The 26,515-nt window shown below is 47.9% G+C and overlaps 1 protein-coding gene across 6 annotated transcripts in view; it reads right to left on the bottom strand.

Annotated features, from left to right (window-relative positions):
* Positions 1 to 26,515, bottom strand: part of WDFY4 (WDFY family member 4) — a 267,352-nt gene that overhangs the window by 152,355 nt on the left and 88,482 nt on the right. For all 6 annotated transcript variants that reach the window (XM_064487947.1, XM_064487946.1, XM_031460981.2 and 3 more), the window contains exons 15-25: positions 25,674 to 25,768; positions 24,391 to 24,628; positions 23,912 to 23,988; positions 22,631 to 22,852; positions 21,741 to 21,919; positions 15,533 to 15,764; positions 14,339 to 14,484; positions 13,158 to 13,269; positions 12,281 to 12,471; positions 5,988 to 6,140; positions 461 to 534 (exon numbers count right to left, since the gene is read on the bottom strand). In XM_064487947.1, the coding sequence (XP_064344017.1) occupies positions 461 to 534; positions 5,988 to 6,140; positions 12,281 to 12,471; positions 13,158 to 13,269; positions 14,339 to 14,484; positions 15,533 to 15,764; positions 21,741 to 21,919; positions 22,631 to 22,852; positions 23,912 to 23,988; positions 24,391 to 24,628; positions 25,674 to 25,768 (1,719 nt within the window). The remainder of the gene's footprint in view (positions 1 to 460; positions 535 to 5,987; positions 6,141 to 12,280; positions 12,472 to 13,157; positions 13,270 to 14,338; positions 14,485 to 15,532; positions 15,765 to 21,740; positions 21,920 to 22,630; positions 22,853 to 23,911; positions 23,989 to 24,390; positions 24,629 to 25,673; positions 25,769 to 26,515) is intronic.

The raw sequence follows: 26,515 nt of genomic DNA on the forward strand, positions 1-26,515 counted from the left end.
AGTGATGTTCAATGTGACGGTATTTGGAGGTGGGGCCTTCAAGAGATGCTTAGGTCATGAGGGTGGAGCCCTCACGAATGGGACTAGTGTCCTTATAAAGGACACCACAGAGTGCCCCCCACCCCTTCTGCCATGTGAGGTTGTAGTGAGAAGACGGCCAACTATGAACCAGGAAGCAGGTCCCCACCAGACACTGAACCTGCCAGAGCCTTCATCTTAGACTTCCACCTCCGGAACTATGAGAAGTAAGTTTCTGTGATTTGTAAACCACCCAGTCTATGGAATTTTTGTCCCAGCAGCCTGAGCAGATTAAGACAGATATGCCGTGGTCAGGGGACCCAGTGCTCTGGGAGTAGGGTAAGGCGTGGCTGCTGAGCCACCAGCGGTCCTGCCCTCTCAACCCCTGTCCTCAGCATGAAGCCTTTGGTTCCAATCCTTAGGCTGCCAAAGCCCAGCCTACCTTGGCGACTGAAGTATTTCCACAAGATGGGAAAAGAGGGAGAGCTCCAAGTTGTCTGCAGCGTTCATCCAGAGCTGGAAGATGGAACACACAGTGAAACCAAGGCGTGCGGGAAGAAGGGTTTCCAGGCAGTGTGAGCAGGTGGGGTGCAGGGGGTGGTCTGCTCGGCTTGGCATCACTAGCGCAACTTACCAGCTCTGGAATCAGCCTAGCTCTCCTGACAGCTAGATGGTAGAGGACGCCTCCCCCAGGGGAAAGCTCAACTGTCGTTCCTGTCTTCCCCCATCTCTGCTGCTGTCTGGAGCTTTACTGTGAGTCTAGATTCCAACCAAGGACACCTGCACTAACCACCCCTCCAGGTGTCACACCCTGGGCCCCGCAGCCTGGGTGTCCACACACCAAACACATCTCATTCTCACTGGATCCTACCAGGCAATTATCAGCGTTCCCAGCTTAGAGATGAGAAACTCAAGGCTGAGACAGACCACTGAGTGACAGGTCCCTCTCAACACCAGCAAGTGACAGGGCTGGAATCAGAAGCTGGGTCTCACCTCTCAGGGTTCACGCAACTACGCAGCCGACCAGTGCATGCAATTTCTTCAGGTCCCCGACCTGGAGAACCTGCTGCAAGCCCCCGTTCCCATCTGCTGTACAACAAAATTGGGAGCGACCCGCAGGCGGGAAACACACTGAGCTTCTGAGAGTGAGGTTTTATCACGCGAGTTGTCTGCATGCACCGTAAACGGAATGTAGCTGCTTCCCATCCTCCTGGGGCAAAGGTGGTGGCGCACCTTCACGTCTCACTTCTCCTTCCCTTTAGAAAGCCCTGCTATTTCTCATCTAAATACTGACATTTCCTAAGGCCCAGATCTAGAAGGTTCAGATGCGGGATTATAAGAATGCATTCACAGAGCAGCCAAAAGGGCTCGCACTTACAAATGATACCATTTGCTGGAGGCAAGAAGCAACATACAAAGTCCTAAAATGCTATCATTTTCTGCAATTACTAGATAAGAACAGGGAGGCTCAGAGCGACTAAGTAACTTGTCTGGCGCCCCTCGGTTTTTAATTGGCAGTGACGGGCCTCAAAGCCTGGGCTGTCTGACCACGGAGCCCACTCTCGTGCCTCCTCGCTGTGTTCCCCCACAGGCATCTCCTGCAGACAGCGGCTCAGAGGGTCAATAATCAGCCTCTCACGACCAAGCAGGTGGCCGTGACTCCATCCCTTTACTTACAAGGGGAAGCAAAAGAGCCTCCGCGGACACAAGTTTATCAGGAAGGCAGAGACTGTCCCTCTTCAGTCCCCAGGGCCCGGCACCGTGCAGGCCACACAGTGGGCACTTAATAAGGATCCATTACATTTCTTAAAAGAGAAGGTAAACCAGAGCAAGACAAGTGGATCACTTTTAAGCCAGAAACAGGCTGACAGAGTTCCAGCCCCAGAAGCACAGCCACTGCCCAGTACACACAGACGTAGGGCGGCTGCCACTGGAGAGAGCCGGGGTGGATCCACGTGGCTCCCGGGGAGCTGGGGGGAGCCAGGCATGGCACCCCAACATACCCAAGAGGACGCCAAGAGCTCTGCACACTTGGAATACTCATTCATGAACGGAGTCGTTGAACAAATGATACAGCAGGCTCTGGGATGGGAGCTGGGAGAGCTGAGAAAGGCAGGCAGGAACCCCACCACACCCCTTAGCCTTCCCACAAAAGCGTACCCTTCCTCCCAATCTATTTTCCAGAGTGTTAGAACAATGAGAAGTTGCCACAGCACATCTGAGGCTGCCTAGCCCTTCTAGAAATTACTTTGTGTAACATAACACCAATTGTCTGAATTTTGGAAAACATGCATAATTGAATCTTTTGGTTGTTGCCTGTGCTAAAGACTGCATTAAGACATCTGGATTACATTGGTTTGAATATCAAATGTGTCAAATTCTGTTCTCTCCCCACCCTGGGACGATCTCACTCTCAGAAAGAGCTGGCCTGTCCTTTCTTCAAAAGACCAAAAGCCTAAGATCTGAATGACTTCAACTTCCTGTTTCTCTTTGCTTCTCAACTTCCTGCCCGTTCCAGCTTCTCAGCTTCCTGCCCCTTCCAGCTTCTCAGCTTTCTGCCTTCCCTGCTTCACATTAGTCATCAAGGATCCCACCCCTTATCCTATAACCCACTCTGATCTCCAAATTCTCCCTCTCCTCTAAGGACCTGCCCCATCAGTGGCTGATTCTCCCACTGGTACTCTGTGATCACCCCCCCTTTCACTGTTTCCCCTTCCTCAGCCTACAGTCAGACTCCACTCTCCTATCTTAAGTCCTGAAACTCTCCCCTATTTTCCTCTTTTTTTTCCTCCAAAAGCCCACTGACTGTCTACGTCCAGCCTGCTCTCCACTCTTCACCTCAGGCTGACCCCGCTATTTACTCTTTCCTAGGCCTGGCAGTGACCTCCAAACACAACGCACACATCCCTGCCCTTACTTTACTTGGTGTAGGCAGACATTGGAGAAGCCCTTCTTCTTCCTGAAATTCTCTCCGCTCAATCTTTCTAACATTCTATTTCACTTCATTTTATTGTGGGCTATTTTTTAGCATCTTTTTTTTTGTGGATTTTTATTGGATGCTTATTTTCTTAACTTCAGCTTTAAAAGCACCCACTCAGCTCAGTTCATTTACTCCGAGAGGGGACGGGGTGCTGCCTAGGGTGGTTCCAGGAGCAGGCAATGGGAGCATGGTGGATTCCTGCACAGACAATTCCTGGGCTGGGCTGGTGCAAGGATGCCATGGAGCCAAGCTGCCTGAGCACGGCGGTAGCATTTTAGAAGCAGCAGCTATGAGGCCAAGGCAGGCTGTCCTGTATATCAGGGTGGCAAAGCCCTTTGTGCAAATCTCCTTCCCTGCTGTGCACAGGGAGCCCAGAGCCCAGACCTTGAGTCTATCTTCAGTTCCAGGACCAGGGTGTTCATCCTGGCCTGGTCCAATTAGATCACATTTTATTTACAATTTTTGGAGCTTTATTTATGAGTAAGATTGGCCTGTAATTTTTCATTTCCCATAGTATTTTTTTCTGGTTCTGGTATTAAGATTAGCTCATAAAAGAATCTGGGAGAGCTCCCTTCTCAATTTTCTGGAAGAGTTTATAAGGCTGGAATGGCCTGTTTCCTGCCTGGTAGAACCTTCTTACAGATGCCCTGGGCCTGAACTTTCTTTGTGAATGTTGTTTGTTTGTAAGATTTCAAACCCGTGATTCCATTCATTTGATGGTTATGGGACCATCTGAGTTTCGTATTTCTTCTTGAGTGAGTTTTGGAAATAAATTTTCTTGGAGATTGTTCAAATGAGCTTTGTGTTCACATTTATCGCACACAGTTGCTGATCGCATTTTTTTGTTCTCTTTCTAACTGCTCGTTCTTCTGTGGTTAGTCTTCCCTTCTCCTTCCTGATAGAATTTACTTGTGCCTCCCATCTTTTTTTCTTGACCAATCTCAACAGGTTTGTATGTTTTACCAGAACCAGTCGCTGGCCTTGTTAATCCTCTGTAGGCTTGTTTTCTTTCCTATTTAATTAATTTATGTTCTCATTTTTATTTTTCCTTCCTTCTTTCTCTGAATTTTGTTTTTGTTTGGTTTTTTGTGTCTTTGTTTTTGCTTTTTTTCCCCCCTTGATTATTCTAACTTCTTGATCTGCAGCCTCTGTTCATTAATTTTAAATGTTCTCTTTTCTCATACATACATCAGTGACTACAAATTTTCCTACAAGTACAGCTTAGACCCCTTCCTTGTTTTGCTATATAGTGTTTTTCTTGCCATTCGGTTCCCAATCGCTTCTAACCTGAACTGTGACACTTACTGATCATCCTCTTTATCCCACTGCCCTTGCCACAATTCAGGTTTCAGAATCTTCCACCTAGATTTCTGCAGCAATCTCCCTGCCTGGAGCTCTTGCCATCAGAGTCATAGGCCTAAAATAAAATTCTAACGTGTCATTCTTTAGTTAACATCCTTAGGTATCGGCTACTTAGCAAAACTTACCAACAGTCTAAAAATTGTTTAGAAAGCCTTTATCCTAATCATTCAACTTTGATCATTTCTTCTAAGGGAATCATTTTAAAAGTGGAGGATGTGTGTGCGCAAAAGTCCAGCCTCTGTTAGCATTCATTCATAACAACAAATAAAGGAATAATCTAAGAATCTGACAGTAAGGGAATGATGAAGAGATGAAGAACTCTCTACAAGACAGATTATTGTTCTGACCTCAGAACAATGCTTGCAAGAGTCTAATAAAAAAATTGTTTAATGCTTATATTATGTGAGAAAGGTAGGATTTCAAAATAATGCCTATACTATGATTGTGACTATGATAAAATATATATGTATGTATGAGTATATATATGTATGTGTGTGTGTGTATATATATGTGTGTGTGTGTATATATATATATATATATATAAAAAATGCATAGAAAGTACCAAAAAAGGGATGCATTCAAAGTTAACAATAATTGTCTAGCTCTCAGAAATGTGTTTGTCTTTCATTATTTTCTATAATTAAAAATATTCTATAATAAGCATATATTATTTTTTAATTAAAAAATAGTGTTTAAAACCCTTGAGCAGACTCCAGCAGTTACCGGCTAAACTGCGCATCCTGCAAGTTCACATCTTCTGCCTCTCTTCTCTCCCCCTTCCTCCAGCCTCACCTCTACCCGCAACAGCACCCCTGCAGGTGCCCCAAGCCACCTGCTCTCAAGTCCCCATGGTTTGTCTGATCCCCACATGCGGGTAAACAGCATCCACTCCACTTGGAATGGTCCCACACTGAATGCATCCTGCCAGACTGAGCCCCAGAGCACTGAGCTGTAAAGCTGAGCTGACTGTCCTCTCCTCCCACTCCCCAGATGCCCCGTGCCTCCCTCACTGGCACCCAGCACCTTGTAGCATCACCTTTGTCATGTCCCAGGCCCAGGCAGCCAGGTGGAGGGTCTGAGTCCCGGTTATCACCATGCCTCCAGGACATACACCGGTGCCGGACCCCAGTGGTCACTCAGGAAATGAAGCTTCGTGAATGCTTCTATTCACCCCCAGCTCTGTGCAGCCCTCCCCACTTAGTCTCAGATGTGCCCTCAGCATCTTTCACTCATTTATAAACTTGGATTTACAAACAGCAAAGCACCTTCCAAAGGAAGTGGTACTTCTTAAAATCTCATAAATATGGAAGCTTACAACTTTAAAAACCTTTTCCAGATAGTATCTGATTTGACTCCCATACCAGCCTGTGAGGGAGTGGTGATGGTCTCCATTTCATATAGAAGACTGAAACTCAGAGAAGTCATGACACTTGCCTGAGGCCACACAGCCCATTAGTGGTAGGAGTTAATTATAAATCATGGCCTCTGAGCACCAAAGCCTTTGTGGTTTCCTCTCACTACCATCTTGATGTTGGAGGAAGCTGCCCTGCTGGGTCTAGAGGAAACACCAGGCTTTCTGCACCATCACACAAGCTCCTTTAGGGCTAATGACCAGTCTCCAGTTTACCTCAAAATTGCAGAGGATGTGCTGGAAGACGCCCACGTTGGTGATTGCAGACGACCCAAAACCCAGTTCTGCAGTGCCAGCGATGGACAGGATCAGCTGAAAGATGCGATGGTTTAGGAAAGAGGTCTTCTTCCTCAAGAGAAACGCCATTATCTGAAAAGGTTAAAAAAAAAAAAAACATGTTTATACTGTATAGCACAGGGAAATATATTCAATATCTTGTAGTAGCTCATGGTGAAAAAGAATATGAAAGTGAATATACGTCTATCCATGTATGACATTGTGCTGTGCACCAGAAATTGACACATTGTAAACTGACTATACCTAAATAAGAAAAAATTAAATTAAATTAAAAAATTAAAAAATTTTTAAAAAGCAGATTCGTCATGAATGCATCTGCACCAGTCTCTCTCCCTCACCTGCCTGTTCCTGAGAACACCCTGCTCTCTGGCGCTCCCCTCTCCGTTCCCCGTTCTCAGAAGGAAAACACACACCAGCTTCTGTGGCTGCTTCCCCACCAGTGTCCCTGAGTCCTTGTGCAGCCTGACCTCTCAATAGGGACCCCCGGCTCCTTCCTGAATCTTCCACATTTCCAGGATACTGCTCTCTCCTAGTTTCCTTCTACGTCCTGGGTGCTTTTCTCATTTGCCTTTACTAGCTCCATTCATACCCTACCCATACATTCATACCCATACATGCTACAGTATCCCTCGGAAGCCACCATGTGCCTGTGAGCCCAGCTACCCCAGCCTCACTTCAGGCTGCAGCCACCAGACATGCTATTCTGTTGTGTGGGACCCTGGGAAACCTGCAACATGCAGGCATCCACACCGGGATGCAGGCACGGGACCCCAGTGACCCACACTCCTCTCAGAGACCAACAAGATGGCACTCACCTAGCCGCATGTCTCTGTTGACCCCACTCACACACAAGTCAGGCTGCCCTGCAATCCACTGGCATCTGGGTTCTCAACCGCTTTACCCGGAGTCTCAGCTCAGCTCACGCACAGCTCAGTTCCCTACGCCTGGATATGACACAGTGCACCCTTCTCCCTGTCCTCTCAGACCCATTCTTTCAAGGTGCCATTAGGTCTCACTTGTTGTGATGGACTGAATGTTTGTTCCTCCCAAAAGTCATAGGCTGAAACCCTATCCCCCAATGTGACGGTATTTAGAGGTGGGTCCTTTGGGATGTAATTACCATTAGATGAGGTGGGGGAGTGCTCGTGGACGGGACTAGGGCCGTTATGAGAGTCACAAGAGAGTGTGCTTCCTCTCTCTGCTCTGCCACCTGAGGGTACAAGGAGAAGCTGGCCATCTGCATCCAGAAAGAGGGTCCTCACTCAGCCTCACGCTGGCACCCTGACCTTGGACTTCCCGGACTCCGGAACAATGACAAAATTCATTTCTGCAGTTCATAAGCCCCCCCGGTCTATGGTCTCCTGTTACAGCAGCCCAAACTGACTAGGACAATTGTGATTGGCAAATAATATCTTTTCAGATAGTTCCAGCCACTTCTTTAGCATATGTGAAATCTGGCCACTCCTCCCTCCCCACCAGGACATCATTAGGACAGGTGAAAGTTGCTTGAGAAAAATCACTCGGGCCAACAGGTTTCACTGTACATCAATAGTGTCAAATGTCAGACTGGTACTCAGTTTGGCCTGGAGTCCGACTGTTTTTCTCAGAGGCTGGTCTTCCTCATCCTAAATATGATGCTCTCACCTCCTCTCCCTCCCTCAGCCTCCCTTCCCCTCCACCACCCAGCCCAGCACACAGCTGAGAATTTAGACCCCACCAGACACAAACACTCTCAGCTCTGTACCACCAGGTCCACGAGCACCTGCAGCGCAGTCCTTCCCGTCATAAGCAGGGCTTCCACTCACCCGGCCTCTGGAACCCACCCCTCGCCTTCTCCTGGGGACAACTCTTCTCTCCCGGCTTCATCCATCTTTCTCTTATCTGTTACGTCCTTCCCGACAAATAAGCCCTAGTAGGTCTCCTCTTAAAATTAATCCTCCTTTGACCCCCAATCCCTCTAGTTCAGGCCCCATTTCTCTACCCCTTTTTGTAGGTCAACTTCTAGAAAGCACTGCCGACACTCTTTGGCTCCACGTCCTCATGTCATGTTTTCTCTTCAACCCCCTTCAGTTGGCAGCTTCCTCCTCCTGTCCACCTGCCTTAGAAAGGTCACCAGTGCCTTCCAGGAGCCAAATCCAACAGAGACATCTCTGTCCTTAGTTTGCTGGATTATTTATCAGCATTTAGCATTGTCTGACCATGCCCACCTTCTCAAAACACATTTTTTTCAAATTCCTGGAGAAAATGTTTCTTTGGTTTCTCTTCCCTCTTTCTTCTCAACCCCCTTGGTTGAGTTCTCACCCTATTTCCAGGCTCTCCCTGGTGAACCCCTCGATGCTCCTCCTTCGTCCTCTTCTCTCCTTTCCCTACTCCTTCTCTTTGGTTATTTCATCGATTTCCTTGGGCTGAATACCATCGCAGTGATACTGAGGACTCACATCTGTACCCCCCGCCCAGCTCCCCCCTGAGCTCCAGAGCCAGGCACCCCACTTGGTATTTCACCTTTAAAGTCTCACCGACAGTTCACACTCACCAAGTCCCAGATGTCTTCTCCCTCCCTGCGGGCCGCACTCGAGGGCACAGCACCGGCCGTTCTCCTGAGCTACCTGCTCATGCAGCTCACCAAGACCCTGAATCTCCCCAGGTCAGGGATGCGGTCTCGTACCACAATGGATTCGATCTCTGTCTCCTGCTCCCATCTCATCCCTCCAACCTGTCTTCCACACTGGTGTCAAAGGCCATTCTAAAGCATCATTCATTCTATTTCCCTGTCCCAAGACTTTGGATGGTTGGTCACTCATCACCTCTGAGGTAAGATCCACCCTCCCTGGAGCAGCAGAGTTCTGCCCCCTCCCTCCCTCTCCATCCAGGCTTGCTGTGCACTGGCCCGCCATGGTCCTCTCCTCCCCGCCCTGTGGGGGGACCTGTGCTGAGTCCCTCAGGTGCTCATAATGTTAATCTGGAACTCCATCCTCCTTCATCATGCTGTGAAAATCCAGCTTAGAAAACTTGTCTGGGTGTCAGTCTGACAAGAGGATGTTACGTTTGGTGGAAATAACAGACAGAAAGGGTGAGGCTCTCATCATGTTCTCACATTCAATCAGCAAACCAGCAGATGAATATAGAGCAAATGTCTAAAAAACTATTAAATCCACTCTTGAGCAAGCCACTTAACTAAAGAGCCTTGTTTTCACTCACTGGTTCATTCTACAAATCCTTACTCAACACCTAGCGTCTACCATGAGCTCTTAGGACACAGCAATGGACTAGCAGACCCAGTCCTGCCCTCGTGGACCACAAACATGGCAACAAGTCCACATACATCACACCAACAGGTGTGCACATTACGAAAAAATGCAGCAAGAAAAGCTGTCTAGAAAGGGATGAGATAAGAAAGGGGTTCTATTTTATAAAGTGGAGTCAGGGAAGACAAAAAATAATAATCACCTTGGCTTTTTATGCAAACCTGACATTTTTCACCTCCTCTACTACTGCCCAGGCTCTCTTTCCCAGAAGACATCAATCTTTGAGATTTTTCTATTTTAAGCCATAAGAAGAGCTTTAAATATTTTTCCTCTGCCTTCATGTGTAAACATACAACAAATCTCTGAATCTGATTAATTCTTTATGCAACGTATTTGGATGTCTCATGATACTAACATTCTTCATTAGACAATGCTGTCAGCTGAATGTGTCTCCCCAAAATTCATATGTTGAAACTTAATCTGCAGTGTGATGGTAGTAGGACGCAGGGCCTTTGGGCGGTGATGAGGTCATGAGGATGGAGCCCTCGTGAGCGGGATTAGCATCCTTATGAAAGAGGCCTCAAAAGGCTCCCTTGTCTTTTCTGCCACGTGAGGACACAGCAGAAAGACGGTCATCTATGAACCAGGAGGCAGGTCCTCACTAGACACCTAATCTGCCAGCATGATGGTCTTGAACTTCTCAGCCTACAGAACTATGAGAAATAAATTCCTGTGGTTTCTAAGGCATCCCGTTATGGGACTTTGTTAGAGCAGCCTGAACAGACGGAGTCAGACAGGCGGCTCCATGGAGAGCGGGACTGAACTCACTTGTCCGTCTGTGTCCCTGGCCTGGCCCTGTGCTGGGATGTCAGGAGGTGCTCAGTCAATATGACCTGAGTAAATAGATTCCACTCACGGGCCACTTTTTGCCTCTGCCATCTCTTCCTGAAAAACTCAGCCAACCCAGTCCTCCAGGCCTCCTCCGACCCTCTTTCTCTTTTTGACTCCCCCACCACAGGTGCTGTCGGCCACCTTGGTGGCTCTCAAGACCCTGCATCTGTGACGGGCACTCTCCGTGAACTCACGACGTGCCATCCCCACACTGGGCGGTGAGGAGACAACAGAGGGCACGAGAGGCCCCCGCTCTCTGTGCAGCTCGGGGTTTCCGGGAGGATGCAGGGTAACCACCAAGTCATGGAGACTGGCGGTTCTGGAAGAGAATCTTGGACACTTAATGCATTTGATTTATACTAAAACTATTTTGGCATTTGTCTTATTTTATCCTTCTAGATATACCCCATGAAAGCAGAAACTGCTCTGTAGCTTTTTAGAAATGCTCACACTAATTATTAACATCCCTAGCCAGAGCGGACATCCATGTGCTGACCTGGAACAAATCCCACCACTATGGCCTTTGACAATATAATCAAAGAAAATTGTTATACACCAGGAGCCTCAATTCTTGAGTTTCGATGTAAACCCAGACACACTTGTGCATTTATTCTCCAATTATTTACTGAGTGTCTTTTTGGTCTCAGTAATTCATGGGCAAGGAAGAAGAAATTCCCGTCCCTCTGGATCATTACTGGGCATACACACAGCGCCACGGGGGCTGGGAGATGGGGGAGGTGTCCCCCTGCAATCGGAGCTTGACCTGGGAAGATGAGGAGTGTATGTACCTGGGGAAGATGATCGACAAGCTGAGAGTCGCAAGGGACACAAAGTCAGGCGATGTGCTTAGTGATTCGGACCACATGGGACTTGGGGAGCAGGAGTGCAGGGTGGGAAACATTGGCTGGGTGGGAGGTGGGGCTGGAAGGACAGGGTGGTGGCCAGTTAGAAAGGCCTTTAGGAGTTTGGGATATTGTATCAATGACCAGACATCTTTGAAGGGTTTGCACAAGGAAGAGGCGTCCTCGGGTCCGTGATGTAGACCTGTGACTGGCCTTGGTGGGCGTCAAGGGAGAGGCAGGAGGGAGGGGGCCGCTGTCCGGCTGTGGCGGGGCTCCGGGTGGGAGGGGGTGTGCCCGACACGACACCATACAGCTGTCCTCTCAGACCCTGACTGGGGGGGCAGGGAGGCTTTCTCAGCCTGCCCTCACTGTGCCCAGGAGGAACCTGCAGTTTTGTGCCCCAGGGACCTTGCCTAGACTTTGACCCGAGTCCTGGCCTTCAGGATTCCTTTCTTAGCTGCTTCCCAGCCACGCAAGGTATTCCTTGAGGGCAGTGTCTGCATCTTGTCTGACGTTACGAACAGTAAATATCACTAAAAGTCACAGTGAACATGCGCACAGTGGTGACTCTGAGCAGGCCCACTTCCAAGCGCTCAGCATGTGTTAACTCAGTTACCGCGATCGGAAAAAATAGCCACTGTTTTCATTCCCATTCGACACAGAGGAGAACTGAGGCACAGAGAGATGAAGAACTAGAGGTGGCCAACATTTACAGGGCACTTACACTGAACCAGACCTAATTCTAAGCCCCTCACTCATATTAACATCCAGTCCTCACTGCAACCCCCTGATCTAGGAAGTATGACAGCTCACACCGTAGACATGGGGACTGAGACAGAGAGGGAAATTAACTCACGCAAGGTTAAATAGCAAGTTAGAGGAAGACGCTTGATTCCAACCCAGCACTCTTGTTACACGGTCTGGGCTCTTAGCCACATGCTAGATGCAAGCAAAGTGTGGGGACTGCAAATGATTCTGAATTCATCAGTGAAAAGGTGCCGGTAGCCACAGACAGGTGAGTATCTCATTCTGGTCAGAGCCTCACTCTGGCTGCCTGTCACCTGGCCCTCCGCTCTGACAACACTGGTCTCAGGACCCAGGGACTTTCAGTTTCCCTTCTCCAGAAGTCACACTGGAAGGAATGTCCACTTGGGCCAGCAAAGCCCGTCCCTGATCCTCGGGGATGACAGCCTTTCAGGGGGTGTTTCAGGCTCAGATGGGAGGGTGGGATTACCTGGTACCCACAGATGTGCTGCATCAGGCGGTCACACATGACATTGCTGGTCAGGACTGAGTGCAGGACTTTCACAGCCGCGTACATGGTGTGGTCATCCGTCGCTAAGGAAATGAGACCCAGGAGGATGGCGGGCCCGCCAATGAAGTCCAGGCTGCTGGCCGCAGGGCTGGAGTGGAACACCCTTACCCCTGTGTGGGACAAAGGGCATTCTTCAGTACAGTGGCACTGCCCATGCAAGAGCTGTCAGCGGCATCATCCCCTCCCAGCAGAGGGCGCTGTGCACAGGGGACAGGCTGGGAGGAAGAGCAGGGGCTGTGAAAGTTTTAGGTTCACTGAGAGAGCCTGTGCTGAGTCCTTTCTGGGTCACCAGAAGGCTGAAATAGCCCAGGGGGGGTTCAGATCACCATCCAGAGTGCCAGCTGAGCCAGCTGCCCTCTGAGCCTCAGTCTACTGGCTGCTGACAACTTCCAGCTCTTGTCTGCCCTCCAGATCCTCTGAGGAGGGACCTTGCACCAGCTCGTGGCTTTGCTCTTGCCTGACTGCAAGCAACCAACAGTCACTGGCTGTTGTATCCATCCCAACAACTACAACCATTGCCTCTGCTCAAAGGACCCGCTACACTCACTAGCGAGGCTCCGCTGTGCACAGACGCCAGCCTGCTTAGTAGCGAGCGCACTGCCAGCTGTCAGCGTCAGCTCCATGAACTGACCTCTGCAGGGAGGCTGACTCTCGGGTGTGGCTAACTCCCCACCTCTCACCCTCACTGTTTTGGTTCCCTAGCCCACCCTGTCCCACCTGCTGCTCCACAATTTCAGGCTGCACGAGTGATGACAGCCACAAGCCCTTCTTCCCAAAGGGCAGTAATGGCTCATACCTAGCTGGCCCACAGCCACGGCTCCAATAGTTCGAAGAGACCCGGAGAGGTGACCAGCACAATTTCTTAGCAAGAACACAGGCGTGGTATTGTCGCGGGACGAAATGTTCATCTAGAGAAATTGGCAACAGTGAGTCCTAGGAAGCTGTCCTGGGAAGGAGAAGGTCTTGTTCATGAGCTCCTGGAGGGTGGGCACCCAGAGGCCTGGCACTCAGTGAGTGTCAGTCAGGGGATGAGTTAATAACTGAACCGGTGTCAGGGGGACTCAAGCCAAAATTCAGGTTCTCCTGTCTGGTCTCCCAGGTTCTGGCTTAATCCTAAGGGAGCAGCTTCAGTCATACGATCATGCCACCAGTGTCCCACGCGCTCACTAGTATAGACAAATGCTCGCAGTGAGGAGCCAGTGAGGGCAACCAGGACCTGAGGACTCTTGGAGGTGGAACAGAGCTACAAGGCCAGGGCTGCCTCCTTCCCAGTACAGGGTCACCCGGCTCTGTGGGCCTCCAGCATCCCTGATCTCAGAGGGCCAGGAAGACGGGCACCTTGGCCTCCTCCATTAGAAGGTACCGCACTGCTAACCCGGCTTTGGTGCTTAAGAGGACCTAACCACTGATCCCACCACCTCAGTAAAGGGACATGGCCGTCCGTCTGTGAGGGTGGAGAGAATATAAAACAATCAGCCCAAATTCATCACAAGAAACAAAAGAGCTTTTTATGCAGGAATTGGGAAACAGGAAATCGAATGGCATCTTCATCTACAAACACGTCTGCTGGCTGTTCGGCACGTTTGTTGTTTTGTATAAACACAGTGACTCAAGGAATATTTTGCAATGGTGTGGAGTCAGGAGCACCCAGAAAAGGGAAGCCTAATAGTGTGCCCGGTGTCATCAGGTTTTTTGAATATCCCATTTGTTCTTGTTCTACTGAGAAGAATGAAGAGCCCTTTCTTTCTTCTTGGAGCAACTACAAATGAAAGGTTTAGTCTTGACTTGGGGGGGCAGGGGTACAAAAGGGCAGGGAATCACAGAATATTTTCAAATGAAGCAGGAAGCACGCCTGCGTGTATATGTCTACACATGTGCAAATGTGAATCAGTATTTACTTAATCACCAGAAGCCACGGATGCAAACCATGAGACCGTGATCCCAAAGAGGAGCAGCAAGTGAAATCAGAAGGCGTACCTCTTTAGCAATCAGGCGGCTGTCCACCTCATTGTACGCGGTTCTGATGTCGGCAGCACTGGTGACGGAGGAGCTGGCTATGTGAAGGCCGAAGGAAACCCTTTCCTCTGCAACCAGGGGCGTCACTTCCATCCCAGGATCCTCTCCTAAAACAACACGTCTTCAATCATTCCTACTCTCCCTTTCCTGAGATGGAAACAAACCCTCCGAAAAGTTACTATCTACAGCTACACGGCAACATAATCACTGAGAGCATGTTTGTACGCTGTCACATGTTGTTACATGGTCTGTTTGTATACCTGTGATTTCTGACAGTAACAGAAAACTGTGGAGAAATCTCACAAGATTAACCCTACTATAAAATAGAGGCGTGCTGATGTGAAGCTGTTAAAGCTTGAGACATCTATCAAGAATGTAATCTCGCTCCCAAAACCAAAATGCTGGACGCAAAGCCCTAGGGTTTTCAGTGAGCTGCATGTCCCAGGTAGACACCTCTCCTGGAGTTAGTGCCCTGGTCCCTGAGTCAGGAAGAGCCACGTGTGCTACTGGAAAAGCATGGTGAGAAGATGGAGTTGGTGACACTTTGGCTCTGGACCAGACCTCCTCATGTAGTTCTCACCAGCACCATTTGCCAGAGGAAACGAAGTTCAAAGAAGACATGAGACCTGGAGATAGAAACACTCCTCGGTGCTCAACCGCCTTTCACTGAGCATGAAGGCTTCCAAACATAGATTCATTTATCATCCTTCCCACATGGGAGCTGACCCCCTGGACTTGACAGAGCACAGAGAGCAACGCTCCCTGCTTGAACAGCCAACAATCAATAGTGAAAATGTGGATGTTTTGTCTGCCTGTTTAATAATTAAAGACAACAGTATACTTTAGTTAAAAAGCTTCTTCATTAAAAGGAATGTAACTTATTTATCTCATTCTCTTCCCTCTTTCTTTGCTCATGGCATTACCCACCCTCTTTCCTCCATTATGTGCTTTGGAATTGAAATCTAAAGGAGACTGTCACTTCCTTTTCTGTGACATCTGCTGTTGGGTCGTAAATATATAACGATCCAGTAGCAGAGATCTCCTCTAATGACTGGCCTGTGCTTAATTTATTCTTTATAAATATGCTATAAATAACTGGAAGTCCATTTAAAAAATAATACCAGCAAGATCATTACAAATCAAAACACCCCATACCTTGGTCAAGCACAGCTTGGAAGTTACCGCAGTATCTTGGGCCAAGTTTGTTAATAACTTCCAGGGTTTCCACCGAGATGGCTTCTTCAAAGAGGTACGCAGAGCCCAGACGCCATATCAATGATGACTTTTGTTTCCAAATTCGAGGGGTAGCAATATACCCATAAACATCCACAAAGGAGGATGGATCCATTGAAAGGAAGGGTCCCGGTAAGGCCTGAATGTACAACATCTGTTAAAATGAAAGAGTAGAGGGGGAGAACGGTGGATGAGAGGTGTTTGGCCTCAGAATTAATCAAATAAATACATAAAATATAAAATGAAGTACCCTATTCTTCTCTCAGAGTACAAAAAAATTATTTTATCTAAACACATTACAAAGATAAACTCTGGAAGCTAAGGGGCAGTGCACAAAAACAGTTTGTAAAGTGCTGGTGGAAGTGAAAAAACCAACCCTGTGCCTTTGGAAACAAATTTGATAAGAAATGTGAAGAACCACTATAAGGTTCATCTTTTTTTCTCCCCAAGTCAATTTCACTAAGAACTTACATGTCCAATATTGGCACATAAGTTAAGTTTCATGTACTAAAAATTATTACACTGGAAAGGAAGAAATGAAACTGTCTCTATTTGCAGATGGCATGTCTATGCAGAAAATTCCAAGGTGCCTACCAAAAAACAAAACGAAACAAAACAAAACCTCCCAGAACTAATAAGTGAGTTCAGCAAGGATACATAACATACAAAAATCAAGTTTCTGCTGTATAGCACAGGGAACTATGTTCAATATCTTGTAATAACCTTTAACAAAAAAATATGAAAATGAATATGTGTATGTATATGCATGACTGGGACATAGTGCTGTACACCAGAAATTGACACACTGTAACTGACTATACTTCAATTAAAAAAAATAGGAAAAATTAATAAATAAATGATTTCCCAACACTGATAACATCCCTTGATGGACCCTAATCAGACACATTAATTACAGATGATTTGCTAACATTTAGAGTATCTCTAGCTATGATACTATGAGAAATGATTTAAAGTTTTATGCATTATTTTTTACCAAGTTTTGGTATTACAGTCACATTAACTTCGTAAAAAATGCACAGACACAAAAATCAATTGCATTCTACAGACTAACAAAGAACGTGGAGAAACTAAAGTCAAAAACAATGCTATTTATAACTGCTCAGAGAAAATGAAATACTTAATAAAAGATGTGTAAGCTCTGTATACTGAAAATTCCAAAAGGATGATGAAAGAAATCAAAGAACACCTATATAAATGGAGAGACACAGCACGTTCCTGGATAGAAAGACTCAACAGGGTAAAGATGTCATTTCTCCCCAAAATGATCTATCGGCTGAATGCAATTCCTCTCATATCTCAGAAGGCTTTTTATAGACAGACAAGCTAATTCTAAAATTTAAATGGGAAGGCAGAAGTTCTAAATTAGTTTAAACAAGTAGCTTAACAAATAGCTTGACTCTTCTTTTTCGAAAAATAGGACTTAAGTGGGAGGCACTACACTTAAGTCAATATTAAGGATTACTGCATAGCTGCAATAAATAAGAGAGTGTGGTTATTTGTAGGGAGATAGTCACATAGATTGGAATAGAGTAGAAAATCTAGAAATAAGTGCATACAGATATACTCAACTGATTTTTGACAAAGGTTCAAAAGTAATTCAATGAAGGAAGGATGGCCTCTTCAAGGAATGGTCCTGGAGCAACTGGACATGCATAAGCAAAGAAATGAACTTCAACCTAAACCCCATCCCTCACACAAAAACTAACTCATAACTGATCACAAACTCAAGTGTAAAATGTAAAACTGACAAACTTACAGGAAAAAAAAAAGGCATAGAAGGAAATCCTCAGGAGCAAGGACCAGGCAGAGAGAGTTCTTAGACTTGACACCAAAAGCATCAGCCATAAGACAAAAAAAAAAAAAAAATGATGAATTATATTTTATTAAAATAAAACCGTTGCTTTGCAAAATCCCATGTGAAAGAGAGATAAAGCAAACTATAGATGAGGAGAAATTATTTGCAAATCACACAGCTGACAAAGGACTAGTATCTAAAATGTATACATAAATTCTTAAAACTCAACAGTAAAAAACAATCCAATTAGAAAATGAGCAGAAGACATGCACAGACATCACAGAAGCAGATACACAGGTTGCAAACAAGCATGAGAGGATGTTCAATCTCATTAGCTATTAAGGAAAATGCAAATTAAAAACAAGAGATAGTACTATGTGCCCATCAGAATGGCTTATTTAAAATAATGACATCACCAAATGCATAGAAACTGGACCACTCGTCCATTGCCGGTGGGAACATAAAATGGAAGTCACTCTGGAAAAGTAGTTGGGCAGCTTCTTGTAAAATCAAACATGCCCTTACCATGGGACCCAGCAATCGGGCTCTTACGCATTTATTACAGAGAAATGAAGACTTAAGTTCACACAAAAACTTGTACACAAACATTTATATCAGCTTTATTCGTAATAGCCCCAAACTGGGAACACCTGAGATGGCCTTCCATGGGTGAATGGTTGTATATCCAGGTTATGGAATACCATACAGCAATAAAAAGGAATGAACTATTGACACGTGCAGCAACTTGCATGAAGTTCCAGAGAATTATGCTGAATGAAAGTCTAATCCTAAAATATCATGTACTGTATGATTCCATAGATATATAACACCTTTGAAATGACAGCATTTTAGATAACTGGTTGCTGAGTTTAGGGACAGGGATGGGGAGGGGGTGTGGATGGGAGGTGGCTGTAGTTATAAAAGTGCAACACGAGAGACCTTTGTGGTGATGGAAGTGTTCTGTATTTTGGTGGTAGTTGTAGATGCAGGAACACACGCATGTGATAAAATTGTATTGAACTAAACACATACACCTGAGCACAAGTAAAACTGGGGAAATCTGAATAAACTGTATCAATGTCAGTATCTTGGTTGTGATATTATTCTGTAGTTTTGCAAGATGTTGCCATGGAGAGAAACCGGATAAAAGGTACACAAGATTTCTCTCTTTCTTAACAACTGTTAGCCTACAATTTTCTCAATAAAAATTTCAATGAAATAGCTAACAGATGATCACGAAGTAAAAAATAATAGTTTCAAAGCCCATGTAGATAAAACTTTTTTAAATGACAGTGTTAATTACACAGTATACAAATTTTTCTATACAATAAAGTCACAGCTCTTTTTTCAAAGGAAAAAAAAACTGAAAGAAAGCATAAATGACGGTAAGGTAGAAGGAAAGTAAGTAATCTTTCCTCTTTTCTCTTTCAGTTATTTCAAAATGTGTTTACATTATTTTTATAACAACTCTAAAATTACTATGTACGTGAATATGTATACAAATACATTTTTTTAAATAAGGTTGTATTATTTCGGAAATATTCTTTTTCTCTCTACCAATGAAATAAGATTTTCAAACAAAAACGAACCAAGTTTTCAGCCACCGAGTCTGCCTAGAGTGAGGTCTGCTGTGCTGTCTCCTCTCTCCTGTCCTCTCAGGTGGGGACTTTTCCTCCCACATAACGCCCTGTCCCACCCTTTCAATCCACCTTGCCCCTTTCTTCCCAGACTCCTACTGCACACACTCTCTGCACCATTCAGACTGACTTCTAAACTCAAGATGTCTCAAAATGCCCCTAAACTGTTTTGCTCAATGTAAGCTGTTAAAATACTCCCTACCTTTCTCAATTTAACTTATCTTCCCTTGGAAGTAAAAATCAAGGCTCTAACATTTGAGGAGAGCTATTTAGCGGGATCATTCCCAACCAAAGATCTCCCAGCTTGTTCTTGCCCAGCAGGCATCTGCATCAAAATGTGGCCCTTTACGTTTATATCATTTAAATTTCACATGCTGAGCCTGACCCGACTTGGTGAAATCATCTTGGAAAGTCAACTCTGTCAGACTTGGCCCTGGGCCATCCTCCACGGCATCTTTGGGCATCTCTGGGCACACCTCAAGGCATCACACCACTTCCAACCTCCCTGCTGACTGACTCTGGCTTAGCTGGCCCCATGAAGTTGGGTGTTCATCCATATACCAATTCACTGAACAACACTCCCAGCCAGGCCACGTTACTCCTTGCGGCTATAAATTCAAGGCGATTCATCAGGTGTTTATTGCATGCTCTCTGTGTGCCAGCCCCTGGGCGAGGCGCAAGAAAGGTCAAAAAATCAATAGGACAAACCTCTTAGCCTCAAGGTACATGAGCAATTTCACAGGACAGCAGCCTAGACAGAACAGCAACATATTCTGTGAAAGAGACAAAAACTAGCCAGCTTTGTAATTACGCAGATAATAACAAAGACACTGGGCAACCACACAAGTGACCACACTTTCCATCCTGGCTCATACTGAGTGACCACCGCTCCTTCTCCAGTAACAGCTCAAGCCCTGCCCCACCCCTCCCACCTCCTGGATAAAAGTTCTGACATAACACAGACGTCTAATTGCCTCTCCTCCTGACAGCACCCAATGCAGAATAGAGCGACCTCTGCTTCTTTGAAGCCTCTCAAAAACCATCGGGTAAGGAGACTCTTGTGACAGCAAGCTTAATAAGTGTAACTTTCATTTTGTACTATATGCACGCTCCTAGGTGTTTGGCTCGTGGGCATGGACACTTCCTAACTCCTAAAACAATATCTAACACTTAGTAGGTGTCCAGTAAATATTTAATGAGGGAAGGAAGGAATTGTTAATGATTGTGGAAAAAAAAGTATGTTTGGAGGATCCTTTTTTTATGCTCCTAAGACTCACTCTGATAACCACTGCTTTTTTTTGATAAGACAATTTTACCAAAAGATAGCATCAAATTCATCTTCAGGTGTTCCACAGAATTTAGGTTGTTCTAACCTAATGATTCTCAACCTGGGGTGATTTTGCCCGCCCCCCCACTACCCACCCAGGGACATTTGGAAATGTCTGGAAACACTTTTGGTGGTCACAACTGGGCAGAAGGAGACGCTATGGCATCTGGGGAGCACAGATCCTACTAAATGTCCTGATACACATAGAAGAGGTCCCCACAACAAAGAATTATTGGGCCCCAAATGTCAAACTACTGACATGAGAAACCCTATTAATCTAAGGGTCTCCTTTCTGGCTGCATAGTGAAATCACCCAGGAAACTTGGAAAAAACTACCAAATTACCCCACCCACAGAGATTCTGCTGTATTTGATCTGGGGTGCAGCTTGTGCAAGAGAACTTTAAGAAGACTTTCCAGATGATTCTAGAATGCAGCCTAGGTTGAGATGCCGTCTCTGGAACCCAGGTGAAAATCTGGCTGCACCTGCCCTCTGTGGTCTTCTGGGTCCTCCTGTCCCTGGTTTCCTCGGGGACCTTTGATGGTGGCTGCTGGACCATGCCTGCCAGGTCCTCAGCTCCCGGCCTCCTCCCCCTTATGCCCCAGGACCTCAAATGGCGGTGGTGAAATGCTTCCTCCAGCTATGTGTGTTCACATTCCATTACCTTCTCTAGGCAGGGGACCATCCTTTCCTCATCACTCCTGCTCTAAACCTGGCAAGAAGCGTCGGTGTCTTTGCAAAATCTGGTGTCTTGCTCCTAAGTGTAGTGCGCAGACCAGCTGCATTAGCCTCACCCAGGAGCCTCTTAGAAAAACAGGACCCGGGGCCCTGCTCGGACCTCCCTGGGGAATTCGCACCTTAAAATGTGAGAAGCTTTGCTTTGTTCAGTCTGGAGATTTATACTCTCTTATGACTATTCTTACAATATAATTGTCATGGCTACTCTTATTTCCATGTTTTACTCTCTGCTCTGGTTCTGTGACTTCATTCTAGTTTCAAAAGATGTCTCTTTGTTTTAACATTTTTTATTGATTTATAATCATTTTACAATGTTGTGTCAAATTCCAGTGTTCAGCACAATTTTTCAGTCATACATGGACATACACACACTCATTGTCACATTTTTTCTCTGTGAGCTACCATAAGATTTTGTGTATATTTCCCTGTGCTATACAGTATAATCTTGTTTATCTATTCTACAATTTTGATTTTAATGCCTGAGTTCAGCCAAGTGTTCTGGACAGCAAGGGGCTTTCATAAGATACCAAACCCGCCACCAAAAGAAAGCAAAGAACTGAACTGAGGCCACTCCGGGGTGGCGTGGCCAGGAGGCATGGGAGAACCATCTCACCTTGGCCGAGCCAATGACCTGTCCATCCAGGTAGGTGGAAACCATACAGTTCCTTTTCATCTCCTTGGTGACAACCACAGTCAGGTGGTGCCACTGACCACAAGCCAGCAGCTGGCCACACCTGACCCGAAGCTGGCAGCCCGCAGAAGGCTCAGAGTCATCCTCGGGTTCCATGACATCTGGAAGAGAACACAGATGGCAGACCTCACCCGCAGCATCCCACTGAGGCATCCCAGCAGAACGGGCCTTGCACCTGTGGACCCAGGGCTGAGCCCCTCCTTGTAAAACACTGACAACAGCAGTGATCATTGCTTGAGCTCCTGCTTTGTGCCAGACACTGTCCTGAGGACTGTCACAAATATTAGCTCATTCCATTTTCATGACAGCCCAGTGAGCTAGGCGCTATCCTGATTCCTATATTATCCCTCCTGAGGCACAGAGAGGTTAGGTAACTTGCCTCAGATCACAATGCCAGGGTTCAAACCCAGGCGTTAGGCTGCTGGGACTATGCTCACTAGACGGTCTCCATAGTACTGCCCGTTAGCCAGCAAAGTCCCGGGAGGCAGGGGGCCTAGGCAGCCGTGCCCTGTGTGAAGGATGCCAAGCCAGTCTCTGGGCCTTCTGGTGTCTCACTCTGCAACAGAGACCCTCTCTGGCACACCAGAGCAGGGGCAGCCATAACACACTGGCCTTAGCCATCGCAGGCTGGTTCAGGCCATTGAAGGCAGGTGAGCTTGGAAAGCCAGGCTGAGCTCTAAAGGGCAGGGCCAGGACGAGCCACCAGCACTACTGAGGGAATGTGGGCGCCTGGGCTCTTATGTCAAGAGCTGCTGACTCAGCCGCATTTCCCCCAAGTGTGGGCCAAGCAGCACTGGCCCCCGACACCTTACCCAAGGGCTGAAACTCTTTCTCTTCTGTAGACACAACCAGGGAGAGGTCATCCGGGCAGAGGCTGACGGAGAAGCAGACGAAGGGCTGCTCAGTCCGGGCCAGGTGGCGCACCAGGGTCAGGAAGCGCAGGGGGTGGCCCTCCGAGACGGTGCCGTGCCTGCTGATCAGGAACCAGCAGGAGAAGGTCAGGCCCCCGGGCGGAGGGAAGGACCTGGCAGCGCCTGGGGTCAGAACACAAGCACGCCCTTAGGCTCCGTCCTGCTTCGGAAGCCTGTCTAGACTCCCAGTGCCTCTGACTCTGCCTGGGGGTGGCCCTGCTGTGCGCCAGCACCGCGCCTGCCTGACCTATGCCCACTTACGATGCCCCCACACTGAAGGATGCTCTCGCCTCCCTTCTCACACTTGTAGAAGTCATATTCCTGCCAGGACTTGAGCCAAGATCCTCGAAGCCTGTCCCCAGTTCTGTTCCACCAGTGTTTCCATGCGGCCTTGCCAAGGGAGGGGCCAGGGGGCATGGCCCTGAGATTTGTCACCACTTGGCCCACTGGTCAGCTGATCTAAGGCCAGGCAGTGCGCTATGTTGCAGGGGAACACCGGCCTAGCTCGGCTGAACTTTGCACGGGATGCTCCACTCTAGGGAAACCCAAGCCCTCCCACCTCGGAATAAGGTTGGCAGTCCAGGCAGGGCCCACTGACCTCACCGAATGGGTGGAATCAGACTCGGAAGCCTGCATCGATGGGCCATAAATGCAATGGCTCCTCAGCACCCCCCTTCCACCCCCCCCATAGAAACCCAGAGCCTGGCTCTCCTAATAGAGGGTGCCTGGTTTCAGCAGAGGGTTGCACAAAGCACACCAAGGCCCAACGGATCCCCACACGAGTCAAGGACAGGCTTGTTCCCGGATGGCCATCAACACAGAACTCATATTCCTCTCCAGAGAGAGCCATAAGGTGGGGCAAGGTGTCCCTTTCAGCCTCTGTCAGTCACCGGCAAAAAGCATCAAACTCAGCCAGGCTCAGCCACCAAGTCACCTACCAACTCCGTCAACAGTGAGCTGTGGGCTGGGCCCTTGGGACACACAGTGAACCGGACACCCCTGCCCCAAGACAGGCACAACCAACTGGAAGGATGACTTATCTACAGACATGCAAGACCAAGAGGAAGATGCATGCTTTCTGTAAATGCCAGGTGGAAATCTGAAATCAAGACTCCCCAAGGACTTACTCCTAGGACAAGAGGAGGGGACCTCAGCAAGCTCCACCCCCAGGGAAGCACCTACCTGTCCCAATTCCTCCGGAGATCGAGTACTCGGTGCTGGTTCCCATCACCGTAGACAGGGTTGGAATAAACAAACAGCTGGAAACAGGAAAGTGTCTCAGATCATGGAACTGCAAGCCAGCCTCTGGCTGTGACGTCTCCCCCTCCATCCTTCTGCAGGGGCCTCGCTCCCTCCTAGACCCTGAGGCCCCAAGGACAGAAAGTGGCTGATGCTGGCACCATGGCCCTAAGAAAGGATTCTGCTCTGGAGGCTGGCGGGGAGGACTGTCCAGAAGGAAGACACACTTGGGGAAGGAGAGGGTCCTGGCTGGGCAGCTGGGGATGCTATCCCTGAGAAGACAGGGTGTCCGTGACCCAGACATTTTCCACAGCTGAGTGTAAGCGCTGATGGGACTACAATTTTGTAGTCAATGCTGTAATTCACCCTAGGCACTGGGAAACTAGTACAGTGTATTTCAAGTACATGAAAGCCGGCCATACCCATAACCTTCCACGGACATGTCAAATTCCATGAACGACGGAGCCAGGGCCGCCCTCTGAGGCTGCAGGTTGCGAGGGGAGGTCATGGAGATGAGGCTCAGTGCCGTCTGAAGGGCAGTGGTGGAGCCCTGGGATGGCCTCGAGGGCCTGCTGGCCTGTGTGACCACTGGGCGGGGGCTGGCATCCTGGGCAGCCGCTGCAGGACCCTCAGCAGGCACTGGGGCTGCTGCCGGCGACCCTAGGGTGGCAAGCAGAAGAGATGTGTCTTTGCTCAAAGCACATCCTTCCCTCTTCTGACAACAGCCCTGACATTTTTGCCACAGCCCCAGAGGAGAATCCTGCAGAGCACCAGGCATTTCCTAACCCGGAGCCTCCCACCTGGTCCCCCCCAACCCCAGCCCTTTACTGATTTTGGTAACAATGAACTGTGGTGACAACCTGTTTCTCTTAGAAACTTCTCTTGTTAATTCTAGCATGACCCTCACCCCTTTCCAATACATTGTTTTCTGTTGCTGTCCTTGGGTTGCCCCCCGGCAGCCCCTCACTGGGGCTTTGTCCTGGCCCTCTGACCTCTACACTCTTTCACAACAGCCTCTCTCTTCAAAAGCTCTGTCTCCCACCTCTGGCTGCCAGCCCAAGCCTGACTCTCCAACCTTGCTTTTCAGTTGAGCCTCCTTGCCTTAGACATCCCACGAGATCTTACATTCAGCGTGTCCATGTCAATCTTTCATCCAGTATCCTTGGATGCTGGACCAGCATCCTTCCAGATAAAAGGCCAATGCTTTGTCCTCCTGACCCCCTAACTCCTCCCTGAGCTGTGAGCTGTGCAGAAAGCTGACCCTGCACCTCTGTCCAGGGGCAGCACTGGGTACCCCTGCAGGCGCTGTGCCACGAAGGAAACCCTGTCATTGTTTCCGTGATCAGAGCCCAAAGGGATCAAGTACAAGTTCACCACCACCTGTCTTATATGGGGGGTAGGGGTCATCCTCCCTCCAGTTCTGGGCTTTGTCAGAGGACCACTCATCCGATCCCCCTGCTTTTCCTCATGTGCTCCATTGAGCAGCAGGCAAAATCACTGTAAAACCTGTCTGCTTCCCAGGTGCTGTAAAGGCTCCTTTACAAGGAATGCATATTCTGTCTCTCTTTTTTTTTTTTAATTTTTTTTACTGAAGTATACTCAGTTTACAGTATTGTGTCCATTTCTGGTGTACAGCACAACATGTCAGTCACATATTCCCTTCTAAATCCCGTTACCCTGACCCTGCTCTTTTCCTTGTCCTCACCTGAGCACCCGGAGTCCCCGCTGTGCACGTGAGATGAATTGAGGATTTTCGCTGCAGCCGAGGGAGGTGGGGGGATTCCAAGACCTAGAAACTGTCTGAATATCATAACAAACAAGAGAACAGACTGAAGACATTTTACGGGCAGAAGTTTCCTCCAGCTTCATCTGAGCGCTGCCCTTAGATCCCAGAGTTCTCTGGCTCCCCCTCCATGTGTTCCTCTCTCTGCCTGGAAACCCCTTCCTCAAGCCACGCAGAAACAGGGCGTCCCTGTCCTGGCACCCAGACCAGAGAGCTGATGAATTTAGATGCTTTTGACTTAACCAGTGACCAGCGAGGAGCCTCAAACTGGACCATAAGAGGAAAAGGATTTTGTTGGAAAATAACTTTGTCTCACTTTAAGTTTCTAATGGAATTTACTGAACAGCTGAATTAAGCACAGTGGCCTTGTCTGATAACCTCACAGAGGCTGAAAGAGGCTGGCCTGGCCCCTAGGTCCCATGCTTGCTGGTTGGAGGAGTTACCTTCCATCCCTGGCACTCGGTCCAGCAGGTGTGTGGCCCTGGGCACGCCCTCCCTACACCTACACCTGTACCATCCAGGTATTTAAAAAAACCCTTGACCCCTCTCCTGCAGCCTTTCTTTCCTCTGCATTTTTGTCCTGTGTCTGCTCCTCCCATGCATCTCCCCTCCCTGCGTGGCTCTCCAGGGAACATGTGGCTTCACAGAGGGGCTGCCAGTGGGAAGGCCCCACAGGATACAATGGCACTGCCTCTGTGCCCCTCCTTGTCAGGAGTCCCAGTCCCTGCCCCTCATGCCAGCCGAGCTTCCTGTGGTCTGGCCTC

This window comes from Camelus dromedarius, chromosome 8 (assembly GCF_036321535.1).
Source record: "Camelus dromedarius isolate mCamDro1 chromosome 8, mCamDro1.pat, whole genome shotgun sequence".
In the NCBI taxonomy this organism is placed as follows: Eukaryota; Metazoa; Chordata; class Mammalia; order Artiodactyla; family Camelidae; genus Camelus; species Camelus dromedarius.